This window comes from Trachemys scripta, chromosome 9 (assembly GCF_013100865.1).
Source record: "Trachemys scripta elegans isolate TJP31775 chromosome 9, CAS_Tse_1.0, whole genome shotgun sequence".
NCBI classification, from domain to species: domain Eukaryota; kingdom Metazoa; phylum Chordata; order Testudines; family Emydidae; genus Trachemys; species Trachemys scripta.
Window position 1 is genome coordinate 64,985,012 of NC_048306.1, and position 12,250 is coordinate 64,997,261.

The 12,250-nt window shown below is 53.7% G+C and overlaps 1 protein-coding gene and 1 long non-coding RNA gene across 2 annotated transcripts in view; both read right to left on the reverse strand.

The window, feature by feature from the left end:
- The window catches only part of LOC117883342, an 11,284-nt gene extending 8,319 nt beyond the window's left edge, over window positions 1-2,965 (reverse strand). Inside the window, exons 1-6 of the mRNA XM_034782581.1 lie at window positions 2,634-2,965; window positions 2,217-2,303; window positions 1,974-2,097; window positions 1,266-1,396; window positions 467-559; window positions 143-277 (exon numbers count right to left, since the gene is read on the reverse strand). Of these exons, the coding sequence (XP_034638472.1) occupies window positions 143-277; window positions 467-559; window positions 1,266-1,396; window positions 1,974-2,097; window positions 2,217-2,303; window positions 2,634-2,723 (660 nt within the window). The 5' untranslated portion in view covers window positions 2,724-2,965. The remainder of the gene's footprint in view (window positions 1-142; window positions 278-466; window positions 560-1,265; window positions 1,397-1,973; window positions 2,098-2,216; window positions 2,304-2,633) is intronic.
- Window positions 2,966-8,748: 5,783 nt separating this feature from the next.
- LOC117883286 lies at window positions 8,749-10,308 on the reverse strand. Its single transcript, XR_004647228.1, has 3 exons — window positions 10,108-10,308; window positions 9,562-9,703; window positions 8,749-9,013 (listed from the first exon to the last, which is right to left on the reverse strand). It is a non-coding gene; the product is annotated as an uncharacterized LOC117883286 (long non-coding RNA).
- Window positions 10,309-12,250: the final 1,942 nt, after the last annotated feature.

Consider the following 12,250-nt stretch of genomic DNA (forward strand, 5'->3'; position numbering starts at 1 on the left):
CCCCCCCCCCCCCCCCCCCCCCCCCCGGCCCAACGTACAGGCCCAACCACTCGGCCTTCTTCACTTTAAAGTGCTGTTCATATCGCGGCAGGAACTCCGCCATCTGCTTGTCCAGCTCCTTCTTCAGCTCCTCCAGGGCCGCCTGTTTCTGGGGGTCCTCGCCCCGCAGCTCCCCCCGGCAGCGCTCCAGCAGCTCCTGGCGTTTCCCCTCCAGGCGTCGCTGCATCTCCAGGGGCTTCACCCTCAGGCAGCTGCTCATGCTCTGGTGGTCACGGTCCTGCCGGGATGGGGGAGTGATCGGCCATTAGGGACGAGCACTAGCGTTACCCAGCCACAGGGGGCGCTGCCTCCTCACACACCCGCAGTCCCCTCACTCCCGATCCACAGCCCCCTGCTACCTCAGCCTTGCCTCCCCCCAGGGATGCTGGTGCCTCTCACTCCCAATCCGCAGCCCCTCTGCACTCACCAGCTCCTGCACAAATTGGTCATATTCCCTCCTGGTGGCTTCTACTGCTCTCCTGTTTAACTCCTGTCTCATCACTGCAAACGCCTCAGCCATCTGTGTGGGGAGAGGGAACGGGGTTGGGGGTGCGGATGGGATGGCCCCATCTCTGAACTGGGAGCCCCCCCACAGTCACTACCTTCCCCATATTCGTACAGGACCTGCTCCTCGCTATCACCTCCGAACTGGTCCCCAACCCCCCACATTTCAATAGAACCAGAGGGCAGCACTTCAACCCCACAGCCATGACCACGTTGCTGCCACCCCAGTGGAGGGGCTGGTTCTCTGGCAGGGCTTCCTGCAGGTCCCCTTATCTCTTGGGTGCTAGGAGTTCTCGATCAGGACATTTGGTGGAGCTGTTGTGGTGCCCCCTTCTGGGCTAGTGTGATTGGCCAATGTTAGGAGGACCTGGGGTTGGGGTCAATAGAACCAGCACCCGCCCCAAATCCAGGCTGGAAAGAGAGAGGCGGAGGGAGGGGTGACCTGGTACCTTCATGGGTGAGGAGAAGTCGTAGAGTTGGGTCTTCCAATAGCGGGAGACGCCTTGCAGGGAATAACGCCTGGGGGAAGTGGGATCAGGGACAGCTCAGCCCCTTTGCCCCCGCTGAGCCCCTTCCCGCTCCCTGCAGCCCAGCGACCCCTACTGAGCACCCTGCCCCGCTCCCTGCAGAATGGCACCCCGTACTGAATCCCTGTCCCCGCCTTGCGGCCCATTTTGCTGTCTCCCATCCAGCCCCCCCCTTTAACAGCCCCACTCTCCCACCTTGATCCTGGCAGCTAGCTGAGCCCCCGTCAGCACCTGCCCGGCTCGGTCTGTCCAGACGTGTGTCCCTGCTGAGTGCACCACACTGGTGACGTACTCACACAGGCACTGCCGGAAATCCTCGTCTATGTCTGCAGAGGGGAAAAGGACCCAGGCATCCGGGAGGGATCCAGGTGTCCAGGGTAGGACACACGTTAAAACGATTGGGTGGGCTAAAACGATTGGGTGGGCTAGTTTGTGCCACAGGAAATGAGATTCCATCTCTGGGCAACAGCTGCTTAACGCTCCCCACCACACTGCCTGGGGGAAAATGTGGGAGAGGCATGAGGGGGCAAGGAGAGGCTGCAGTGGGGAGAAAGCAGTCTCCACTGGGTGGTGCCAGGGGACCCATGAAGACCCAAAAGGGGGACACCAGCAGCGTTCCCCTAGCAGACCAGGACCCCAGCAGTGACACCCCCCCCATGTCCCTCTCCCCTGTGACCCAGCGAGTGCCCCTGTGCAGTGGGCAGTAGAGTCAATTCTAAGTCAAGGGGGGTGAGCTGGGCACTGGGATTTTGGGGTGGGGGAAGTACAAGAGGGGAAGAAAGGGGCAGCAGAGGAGAGAGGGTGGGGATGGGGGCAGGGAAGAGGGTGGGGGCAGTGCAGGAGGGGGTGGGGACTGGGGGAGCAGAGCAGGGGGTGAGAGGGGAGAAGATGAGGGTCTCTTACCATCTGGCATCCCTGCCCTGCTCCTGATGAACTGAGTGCCGGGGTGGGGCAATAGGTAGCACCGGGTGCCGCTTGACCTCAGGGCTTCCAACACCAGGGGCTGCTCAGCAGAGACCTCCAGGTCCTGCGGGAGTCAAAGCAACATTTGTGGCCGTCAGCAGGGAATCAGACCCGCTGTGGAAATGTTCAGCTCCGCCCCAAAGTTTGCTGTTTCCATGAACACACGTGGTATCTGATCATTACCTGTGTGATTTCTCCAAAATACTCCTGCCCCGCGTCCGCGCCGTAGGCTCCAGAGAGCTGCCAATCTCGCACCAACAGGTCCAGGCGCTGCAACAGAGAGCATAGGAGAAGGGTCACACTGGGGCTGGGGGCACAGAGAGGAGACCAGAGCTGGAGGCTGTTGTCCAACCCAGCCACGGACACTGAGACCCTGGGCATGACGTGGGCGTGGAGGGAGAACAGTGGACTGGCTGTTTCTTTGGGGTTTGTCCAGCATCTGGCACAATGGGGTCTGGGTCTAGGACGGGGGCTCTGAGGTGCTCTGGCAATAGAGACAGTAAATAGGAATAGTAAGAATCAGGTGGGATAACAGGACTGGTGGGGGGTGGAACAAGTATTATATCCTCATAGGGGGGGTGATGGGAAACAAGGACCCACCTGGATTGGGGCCAGATTGCAGGTCCCTCCAACCTCCTTCGCAACCTGAATGAACATCTGAGATGCAGAAAGAGAGAGAGGGGGCAACATTTTTCCATCTTGAACAAACCATCCCCGCACATGTGACCAATCAAGATTGGCAATGCAAAATAAATGAGTGAAATAAATGCCACTGAAACTAAAGGGATCCCAGACAACATTCAGTGGAAACTGATCATTGAAGAGAGAAAAATTGACAAAATGAAGAGAGAAAACATAATTTCAAACAACAATAACTCAACACCAGTAATCAAAGATATAAAAGCAATAACTGAATTCAGAAAACCCAATAGTTGGTTCTAGAAAAGTAGTCACAGAAGACACGGAAAGCCAAAAATCAAACTCATCAAGCCAACAATTGGAGACCAAAAAGAAATAATGAAAAGAAGAAAACTAGTCATTGGAATCAGAAAACCAATGATTGAAACCAGAAAAGCAGTGAAATAAATCACACAATCACTTAACAAAATCAACACACTAATAATTAATGCCAGAAAACCAATGGTCAAAAATAGAAAACCAGCATTTATCAAAGTCAGAAAAACAGTAATCAAAGCAAGTTATCGGGAATTAACGTCTGAAAGCCAACAATAAAAAATAAGTATTTGAAATAAGAAAACCAGTAGTCAGCGTCAAAACCAGCAATGCAAGTCAGAAAACCAGATATCAAAGTCAAAATACTGTACCCCAAAGTGAAAGACAGAAAACCAGTAATCAATATCAGAAAAGCAATAACTGAATGCAGAAGTCCAATCATCAAAGACAGAAAAGTAGTAATGAAAATCAGAAAACCAATAGCGAAAACAGAAAACCAATAATTGAAGTATGAAAACCAGATCAAGGTCACAAAACCAAGTCAAAGTTAGAAAATGACTAGTCAAAGACAGAAACCAATAGTATAAAGAAGCAATAAGTGAACAGCAGAAATGAAAAAAAAATTTAAACACTCCAAATATATAAAGAAAAAGTAAAAGCCGGTAATCAGTAGAGAGACACTAATAAATGAAGCTCTGTAAACAAACACTGAAATCTTGTAACCAATAAACAAAAAGCAGAAAACCAATAATGAACCGCTCCCCTCAAACCAGTGAGATCAAAATCTGACAATCAAAGAATGAAACCCAATAAATGAAATGGGAGTGGTGATAACTAAAGCCACAAAACTGACAAGCATGGACCAAAACACAATGAACGAGAACTGAAAACCAAAAGCTGAAAATCATAGATCGAAACCTGAGAAACAATGAGTGGAACCCAAAAACGTGCAGAGAGAAACCCAAGAAATGCTAACATTTGGCTGTTCTTTGAAAGTGGAAATTGGCATGAAAACATTCTGATTTTGTCAGCTTTCCATTTTTCAACAAAACTTTTATTTTCCATTTCCCCACATGGTCACTATGAAATCAACTGACAACTAATGGTGGGTAAGAAATAACAAACAGCTAATAGCCAGTAGTGACTCACAAATAATCAATAACTGGCAGCTATTAATGAATATAAAAGAACCAATTATACAAGTTAGTTAATTGGCTAAGTGAAGTAAAAGGCCTAAAAGACAACCGGATGGCATTTCTCTTTGTCTGTCTGTATCGTGATCACTTTTTGAGACCACATCTGATCAATTCCCAAATTTCAGGGGACACGCTGGGCAACAGTTGAAAGAACACTACTGACTTGGGGGCGGGGGAAATTGGAAAACGGGAAAGCCCAATTTCCATTTAGATCTGGTGAGTAGCATCAGCAGCCAATGAGCCAATCACTCTGGGGAAGGAAGGTAGCAGGGACTTCTGGGTGCTGAGCAGGGAGAATGGGGGGCACATAGACCCCTGGCCAGACCCAGCGTTAGGGGTAGATTAGCCGCTGTCTGAGCCTATCTTTCTGCTGGACAGAGGGCAAGGGCCGAACTGACCCTGTCCCACCCCGCCACCCCCAGCTGCAGGGAATTTCTGCCCCACAGAGAGCCAGGACTTATCATGTGACTTGGCAATGCCCTAGCACAGTTAGGGAGGGTGAAACATGGGGAACAAGCAGGGACGATCCTGCCCCATGGGTGGGGAATAGACTGTGGGGGACAATCCTGCAACCTGGGGGAATAGAGCACAGGGGATGATCCTGTCCCTTGGCGGGGGAGGGGGAAGGGGGAATAGAGTGGGGGGGACAATCCTGCTCCTTGGGGGGGATGGGCTCCACATGCCCTCCGCCTCCTGCTCTTACCCGGCCAAATCTCCGCTTCTCTCCGTGCAGGCAAAATTTTGTCTGAGAAACAAAAGCGTAACTCCGTGTGTCTTATCCTTCCAGCAGCCCAGCTGGCAGGAGTTTGAAGGTGGGTGGGGCGGCCCTGCTCTCACATTGTAGTGCGAGGTGGTGGGAGGCAGAGTGGGTGTGGGAGGGGAGCACAGAGAGGCCCGGAGAGGTGGGGCCAGGCTGGAAAAGCAAGTGACAGAGACTGGAGGGTGCAGAGAATCTTCATTCCCCAGATCCCCCCACGGGCTCTTTGGAGCAGCAGGGTCTGGAAGTTCACGTGCTTTAAAAGGCATTGAAAGTGCCAGGAACTGTGATCAACTTGGGGGGCCGGACAGCTTGGCCAGAGATACACCCCCTAGTGAATTTCTGGATGTTACCACTGCCTCTCCGTCCAGAAATGACATCCCCAACTGCCTCTTCTCAGAAATGAGGCATTTCTTAGAACTGAAAACAAAAACCCTTAGCAAATATTGAACTCTTTCCACTGCTGGGTAATGGTCACCTGGGGCTGAGATGCAGTCACCTCTGGGGTGGAACAGCAGCATAGCAACACTACATGGAGATAGCTCGCCCAGTGCTGAGATGCAGCTGTCTCTGGGGTGGCTTCTTCAGATAACGTGATCTTATGAATGGGTCCTTTTGTCTTTGGAACTCACTGCCACATGAGCCCTGCTATGTATCCTGGAGCTCTTTGCTGAGGCTTTTTACTGCTTTTTACTCCTGTTTGATGGTCTCCTGTCTGGTATTTCCCAGGTTTTGGTTCTTTAGATTAAGGGTGAACCACTCAATAAGACTCATAGACGTTAAGGTCAGAAGGTCATCTAGTCTGACCTCCTGTACATTGAAGGCCACAGAACCTCACCACCCACTGCTGTAATAGACCCCGAACCTCTGGCTGAGTTACTGAAGTCCTCCAGTCGTGGCTTAAGGACTTCAAGTTACAGAGAATCCACCATTGACACTAGTTTAAACCTGCAAGTGACCTGTGCCATGTGCTGCAGAGGAAGGCGACCCCTCCCCTCAGGTCTCTACCAATCTGACCTGGGGGAAATTCCTTCCTAGTCCCAAATATGGCGATCAGTTAGACCCTGAGCTTGTGGGGGAGACCCAGCAGCCAGACACTTGAGAAAGAATTCTCTATAGTAACTCAGAGCCCTCCCCATCTAGTGTCCCATCACCGCCTATTGGAGATTTTTGCTGCTAGCAGTTACAGATCGGCTACATGCCATGGTAGGCAGTCTCATCATACCATCCCCTCCATAAACTTATCAAGCTCAGTCTTGAAGCCAGTTAGGTTTTTTGCCCTCACTGCTCCTCTTAGAAGGCTGTTCCAGAACAAACTAACTTCTGCCTGAGTCTGTAGTGGGCCTCACACAACAGCTATCAGAGGGGGGGCGCAAGCTGGCCTCAGTCCATCTCAATGTGGTGCTAACTCTGAACCCTACTAATGGCAAGCCACTTCTTCCCCCCCATCTTCACTTTGGATCTCAGGTTGGGAGGCAGGAAGGCAGTGATCAGACAATGAAAAGTTACATAGCCAGCTGTGAATGCTGTTGGGTTTTCTCAGAGTGCATCACGGCCGTGACACCCTCCACTCTGCATTGGGTTTGTTTCCTGTCTGACGCGGGTGGAAATCAAAAGAAACATGGGAATGGCTCTTTCTGGGAAAGAAAAGATTTAGCAGATTTTATCTGCTGTCTAGGCATGCAGCCAGCATGAAGCCACTCAAAAAGCACTGAGTTGCAGCTGATGCTGGGGTGGGACATATGGGTAACAGCTGCAGAGTCACACTGAAGTTCTCAGTGGGGACCTTGCTGTCACCAAAGGCTGTTCCAGGAGAGCATCTCCTTTGGGCTTTTACTGCCATTGGCCATGATACACTGACACTCTGGAACCCTGTATCCCTCAGTAGCACAGAGTATTCACCACTGTGATATGATTATGAGATGTTTTGAATTATGCATGCCTTGTGAGGTGGTATGTAAAATGTCTGGATCTGTTGAACATTAATAACCTGTTGGATTGGATGTGCTGCCATTGTATGGGAAGTTATGCTCTCTGTGCGTTTCTGAAATATGTTGTGAGGTTGGAAGACGCCCACAGCCAGCTTTACAGTAGAAACAAAGGAGGGCCGGAAAGGTGTTGATGGCCCATCAGGAAGAATCCACTCTCTGAGAGACTCCTTGGAGAGGGCACTTAGTCAGTGGGGTACTGCCTGACCAATGGGCTTGCCTGACCCCCGTGACACAGCAACGATCTTTCTAGCAACTGAAAGAGAGTATAAAAGAGGGACAGAGACATCATAGAATATCAGGGTTGGAAGAGACCTCAGGAGGTCATTTAGTCCAACCCCCTGCTCAAAGCAGGACCAATCCCCAACTAAATCATCCCAGCCAGGGCTTTGTCAGGCCTGACCTTAAAAACCTCTAAGGCTGGAGATTCCACCACCTCCCTCGGTAACCCATTCCAGGGCTTCACCACCCTCCTAGTGAAATAGTGTTTCCTAATATCCGAGCCTGGACTCTGTGACTGCATTAGTCACCAACAGGGGAGTGTGGCAGGAGAGGACACAGAACATGTCTACAAATAACTTTTTCTGGACTGCTGAGGTGGGGGGAGAGGCCAGATTCCATCTGGCGCTGTAGGACTGAGGACACTCTGGGATCGGGGGCAAAGTCTCTGGAGCCTCGGGAGGTGCAGGTTTGGAGACATGTGGCTCCTACCTAGTCCAAAGTAACCTGCCGTGCTCCCCCACAAGAGCCATGTTAACAGGCAACACTGCCTCTCTCTTTCCTTGGCCACATGTATCGTGTCCTTTTTCTGGGGGCTAGTCCAGAAAAGGAGGACAAGCGCTCACTACTGCTACCACCTGAGGGAGTTGCAATAGCCCCAGAATCTGGGACTTCAAGCCCCTAGAGTGACCTCTTACCTTTATAGATGCCCCCCCCCCCATACACAGCTATTTTAAAGTTTAGCCTGATAGTAAAGAGACCCCTTTTCAACCCTTCACCACACAAGAGAAAGCCGGCAGCATTTGTCATTAACTATTTATTTCTCCTCTCCTGGCTCCCAAACTGCTTCTCCTCCCTACTGCCGCCAGCCACCTTCGAGTTCTCCCTCTTCTCTCCCCGGCTCTGCTCACTTGATTGCAGCAGCTCAGCGGATGGTCCAGCTTTACTCTTTCACTTCCATTCTTCTTCACTTCTTTGGGTGGCTGCATTTGCCATTGAGCAGGCTGATGGAAATACCTGAGTGCTCTGTCTAGGCCAGGGGTCTCCAACACGCGGCCTGTGGGGCTATTTCTCTAGGTAAGCGGGTCCAAGCCACAGGCCAATGCCATCCTGCACCCCAACCCCCTGCCGTGAGCCCCCTGCCTGCACCCCAACCCTCTGCCCCACCTCGCACTCCCTCCTGCCCCCCAACCCCCTGCCTAGAGCCCCCTACTGCACCCCAACCCCCTACCTCACCCCTCAACTCCCTGCCCTGAGCCCCCTGCCTGCACCTCAACCCCCTGCTGCACCCCAACTCCCTGCCCTCAACCTCCTGCCACATCCTACATCCTTCCTGCACCCCAACTTCCTATCCTGAGCCCCCTTCTGCATCCCCCACCCCCTGCCCTGAGCCCCGTCTGAACCCCAACCCTCTGGCACACACCACACTCCCTCCTGCACCCCAACCCTCTGCCCAGAGCCCCCTACTGCACCCCAACCCCCTACCTCACCTCTCCCTGCCCTGAGCTCCCTGCACCTCAACTCCCACCCTGAGCCCCTGCCACACTCCTCCTGCTCCCTCTAGGGGGCAGGACTGGGGGGCAGTGAGGGGGGGTGTCAGTGATGCGGCCCTCGGGCCAATGAACTAGTCCTCAGCCGGCCCTCGTGGTCATTTGAGTTTGAGACCCCTGGTCTAGGCTCACAGGCCCAGCAGCTAAAGCCAAGCGCTGCTGAAAGCAGGGGAGATTAGCCTGGATTGGCAGGAGTTGAGGCTTGGCCCATAGGGACCCCAGGCACTGCCGCTGCTGCCACCTTCATGGGGAATCCTCCAATGCCTCGCCAAAGGGCTCTTCCACATTCTGCAAACTGGCCTCACTGGCTGACTGTCTAGGAGAACAGAAACCCTTGGTTAGAGCCGGAGAGTCTCTTGCCATGGCTCCCTGAGGGTCACAGTCAAACACCTGCGAGTCTCTAGGAGGCTCTCAAGCAGTTCCCCGCTCAGGCACTTGGCACCCACTAGCAATGGTCTCTGACAGCGGCATTGCCAAGGGGAGCTCAGCACATGGTCCCTTCTATGGCTTCCTGAGTGGGAGGGAGGTTGGTCTTGTCATTTAAGGCCTAGTGTCAGAGTCAGGGCTCCTGGGTTCTTGGACTTTGGAAGTGGGTGGAGTCTAGCGGTTGGAGCTGGACTGGTATCAGTCCCACGCTTCCTTCCTGCCTCTGTCAGGGACATCGTGTGTGACCTTGCAGCCAGTTGCTTTCTATCCCTATGCCCCAGGGAACAGGGATAATACTGACCCACCTCAGAGGGGCTGGCAGGGGTCACCAGCGTCATGACTCAAGTTGGAACCAGTTGTGCTCTTGGTAGTGAAGGGCCCAGATTCAGTCCCCATGGATGCCCAGGGTGTCTATATTGTGGCCCTGGTTTGACTCACCTAGCATTACAGGCTGTTTAGCCCGGTCCTGGCCAGGCGTGGTGCATCTGCTCCTGGCCCTCATCACACACAAGAACATGGCCCACCAAGGACAATCCATCAGCTCCCATCTGGTGTGCAGCTCCAGGATGGATGGGGAGCCCTAGCTGGACCATAGAAAGACAGGGGGGTGTTCTTTGGTGGAAACTGCTGGAGCTTCAGCCTCTGCTCCCACCTCCACCCCCCTGCTAAGGGCTTCAAAAGTGGTGCCTGACCCCAGGTAAACAAAGTAGCCAAGCTGAGGCCAGGGTGGGACTGATCCTAAGAAAAGAGCAGATTTCTCCTCTGCTCTAGGGAGGTTCCCCTAGGAAAAGCAGCTGGGGTGGGGCGATAAAAGCACTATCCCTCAGCCCTTGAATAGCGGGCAACTGGGACTTTGGGAGCCAAGGGACTGGTGTATCTTTCTGGAGATCAGAAAGGGGCAATGGAGAAATTGTACCAAAGTCAATGTCACGGCTGGGTCAAGTGCAGCCAGACCTACTGGTCAGAGCCAGAGTCCACACTCACATGACAGGAGTGGAGAGTCAGCCAGGTCAGGATACTGGAAGATCAGCAGCAAAAGACAAACTTGCTATCACCACCACAACTCAGATGCTAGGAAATCAAGCCCGGGGAGCGGCAGCAGAACCAGGCAGTGCACGGTCCAGAACCGGGAGCAGGCCTGGTGTTCAGTCAGCTTCATGTTCCTGCTGCTGTCTTAAGCAGGGCCAGGGAGCTTTCCTGGGACTCCTCCAATAGACCTCATGAGTGGAGCCTCAAACTGGGGCTGAACTTCATAGGTCCAAGGTAAGCAATTTTCAGCAGGCTTCGAGGTGGAGGGTTGGAGTGTGGCTGCTCCCATGAACCCTGCAGACCCGGGTTGGAGACCCCTGGGTCGTGACAGTGAGTGATCTCTCCCCGCTCAAACCTCCTGCAGCAGGAAACCGCCTCCACCTTTGAGAATAAAATGAGGATATCATGATGAGAAATAGGGCTCTGTACCAGGGCTGGGATCCAGGGACAGGGAAAGCTCCCAGACAGGCTATGCATCGGGGATGCCATTTCTCCCCCAAGAGACCCACACGCCCCAAGAAGTAAATGGCTCTTACCTCAATGAGGGACTGGGGTCTTCCATCTAAGCCTCTTTGAGAGCCGGCATTGCTGGGACAAGGTGACCTGTCCCCACTGAAAGACAGCTGGAAGGAGGCTCCTATTCCTGTCACACCCAGAGACCCCATAGAAGGGCCAAGGGGAGAATAAAGGGCAGAAGGTGAAGCTAGCCCTGAGTCTCTGTCCCACCCCCACCTCCTCAAAAGTGGAGCTTTCCAAGCTCCAGTGGGGCTGTGGCCCTGACACAAGGGCTTTTCTGCACCATATGGGGCAGGGAGAGCTCTGCCTGGGCGCAGCGGGAATGAGGTGGGGTAGACCAAGGAAAGGGGGGAGGGGAGTGGGTGCAAGGGAAAGAGGTCCTGCCCCATATGAAGGAATTTGGGGGGCAGAGGGAAGAACCCTGCTCCACAGAGAGGGGAGAGAGTTTCTGTGAGTGCCAGGGGGCTCCATTTCCCCTTCTCGCTCTCCCAATCAGAGGGAGGCCACTCCAGCTGGCCCAGTCTGGTCCTGACCAGAGTCTGCAGGGTAGCAGTGGGCCCACAATAGGGCTGGGCGGTTTTGACAGGGTTGGGACTCACCAGCATGGTGCCTCCCCCTGGTCGCTCTGGGAATTAGCTCAGTCCATGGGGAATGCCCTCTGCTGGCAGCATCCCATCAGTCTCTTGTCCTCCGCTGGCATCTGGAGCCGTGTTGCTCACCGCTTGACACTGCCCTGCAGGCCACTGCCCCTCCAGCAGTGCCCACTAGTCCATCCTCACCCCATTCCAGGGGTAGGGGTTAGCAACAGTCCTTGCACTTGCCTCGGTGGCCAACTGCAACCCCCAAAGTCTAGCCCCTTGTCTCAAGGCCGGTTACAATTTGTCTCGGCCATCGGATGGCCAGATGCAGTACTGCCCAGCCCGAGATGCTGGTCTCCTGCTCTGGAGACAGACCTTCCCCCATGAAATTCTGGGACAGACTACCTGCTGCTCTCCTGAGCAGCCATTATATATGGCCTAGCCTAGCCCTGATTGGCTGGCTCTAATCTCAGCCCTGATTGGCTCTCAGTAGGCCCTTCCCTGATTGGCTGATGGCTTGCACAGCCATTCTGGCCTACTCTAGTTCCCTCTCACATGGGGGTGGGGCAGCCATCCCACCACAAACCCTCCCCCTTAAAAAATGCTCACGGAGGAGGGGAGGAAAGGGGTCCCTATCACCCCAGCTTCCTTCGTAGTGGGGCCTGCAGGGCATCCCTTTACTCTCGCAGGCCCTCTAAAATCTGGAGCCAGCTGCTTCCCAGCTGTAGGGTCTGGGTTCCCACTGTTGAACGCCCTGGTCCTACGTGGGTTCCTACTTCTGTTTGGGTTCTCCCATGGGCTCTCCTGGCTCCTATGTGGGTTCCCTCATTTCGGTGGGGCCTCTCTGCCCCAGCCCCTTTCTCTCTAGGGGCCTCCGTCTTCACCACCTCTTCTCTGTGGCTAGTCTCTGACCGAGCCCTTGTCTCAGACACTCCCCCTTTCTGCCTCAGGGGGCAGTGCCTCTTTAGATGTCCCCGTTGGTGGCAGTGGAAGCACTTTCTGGG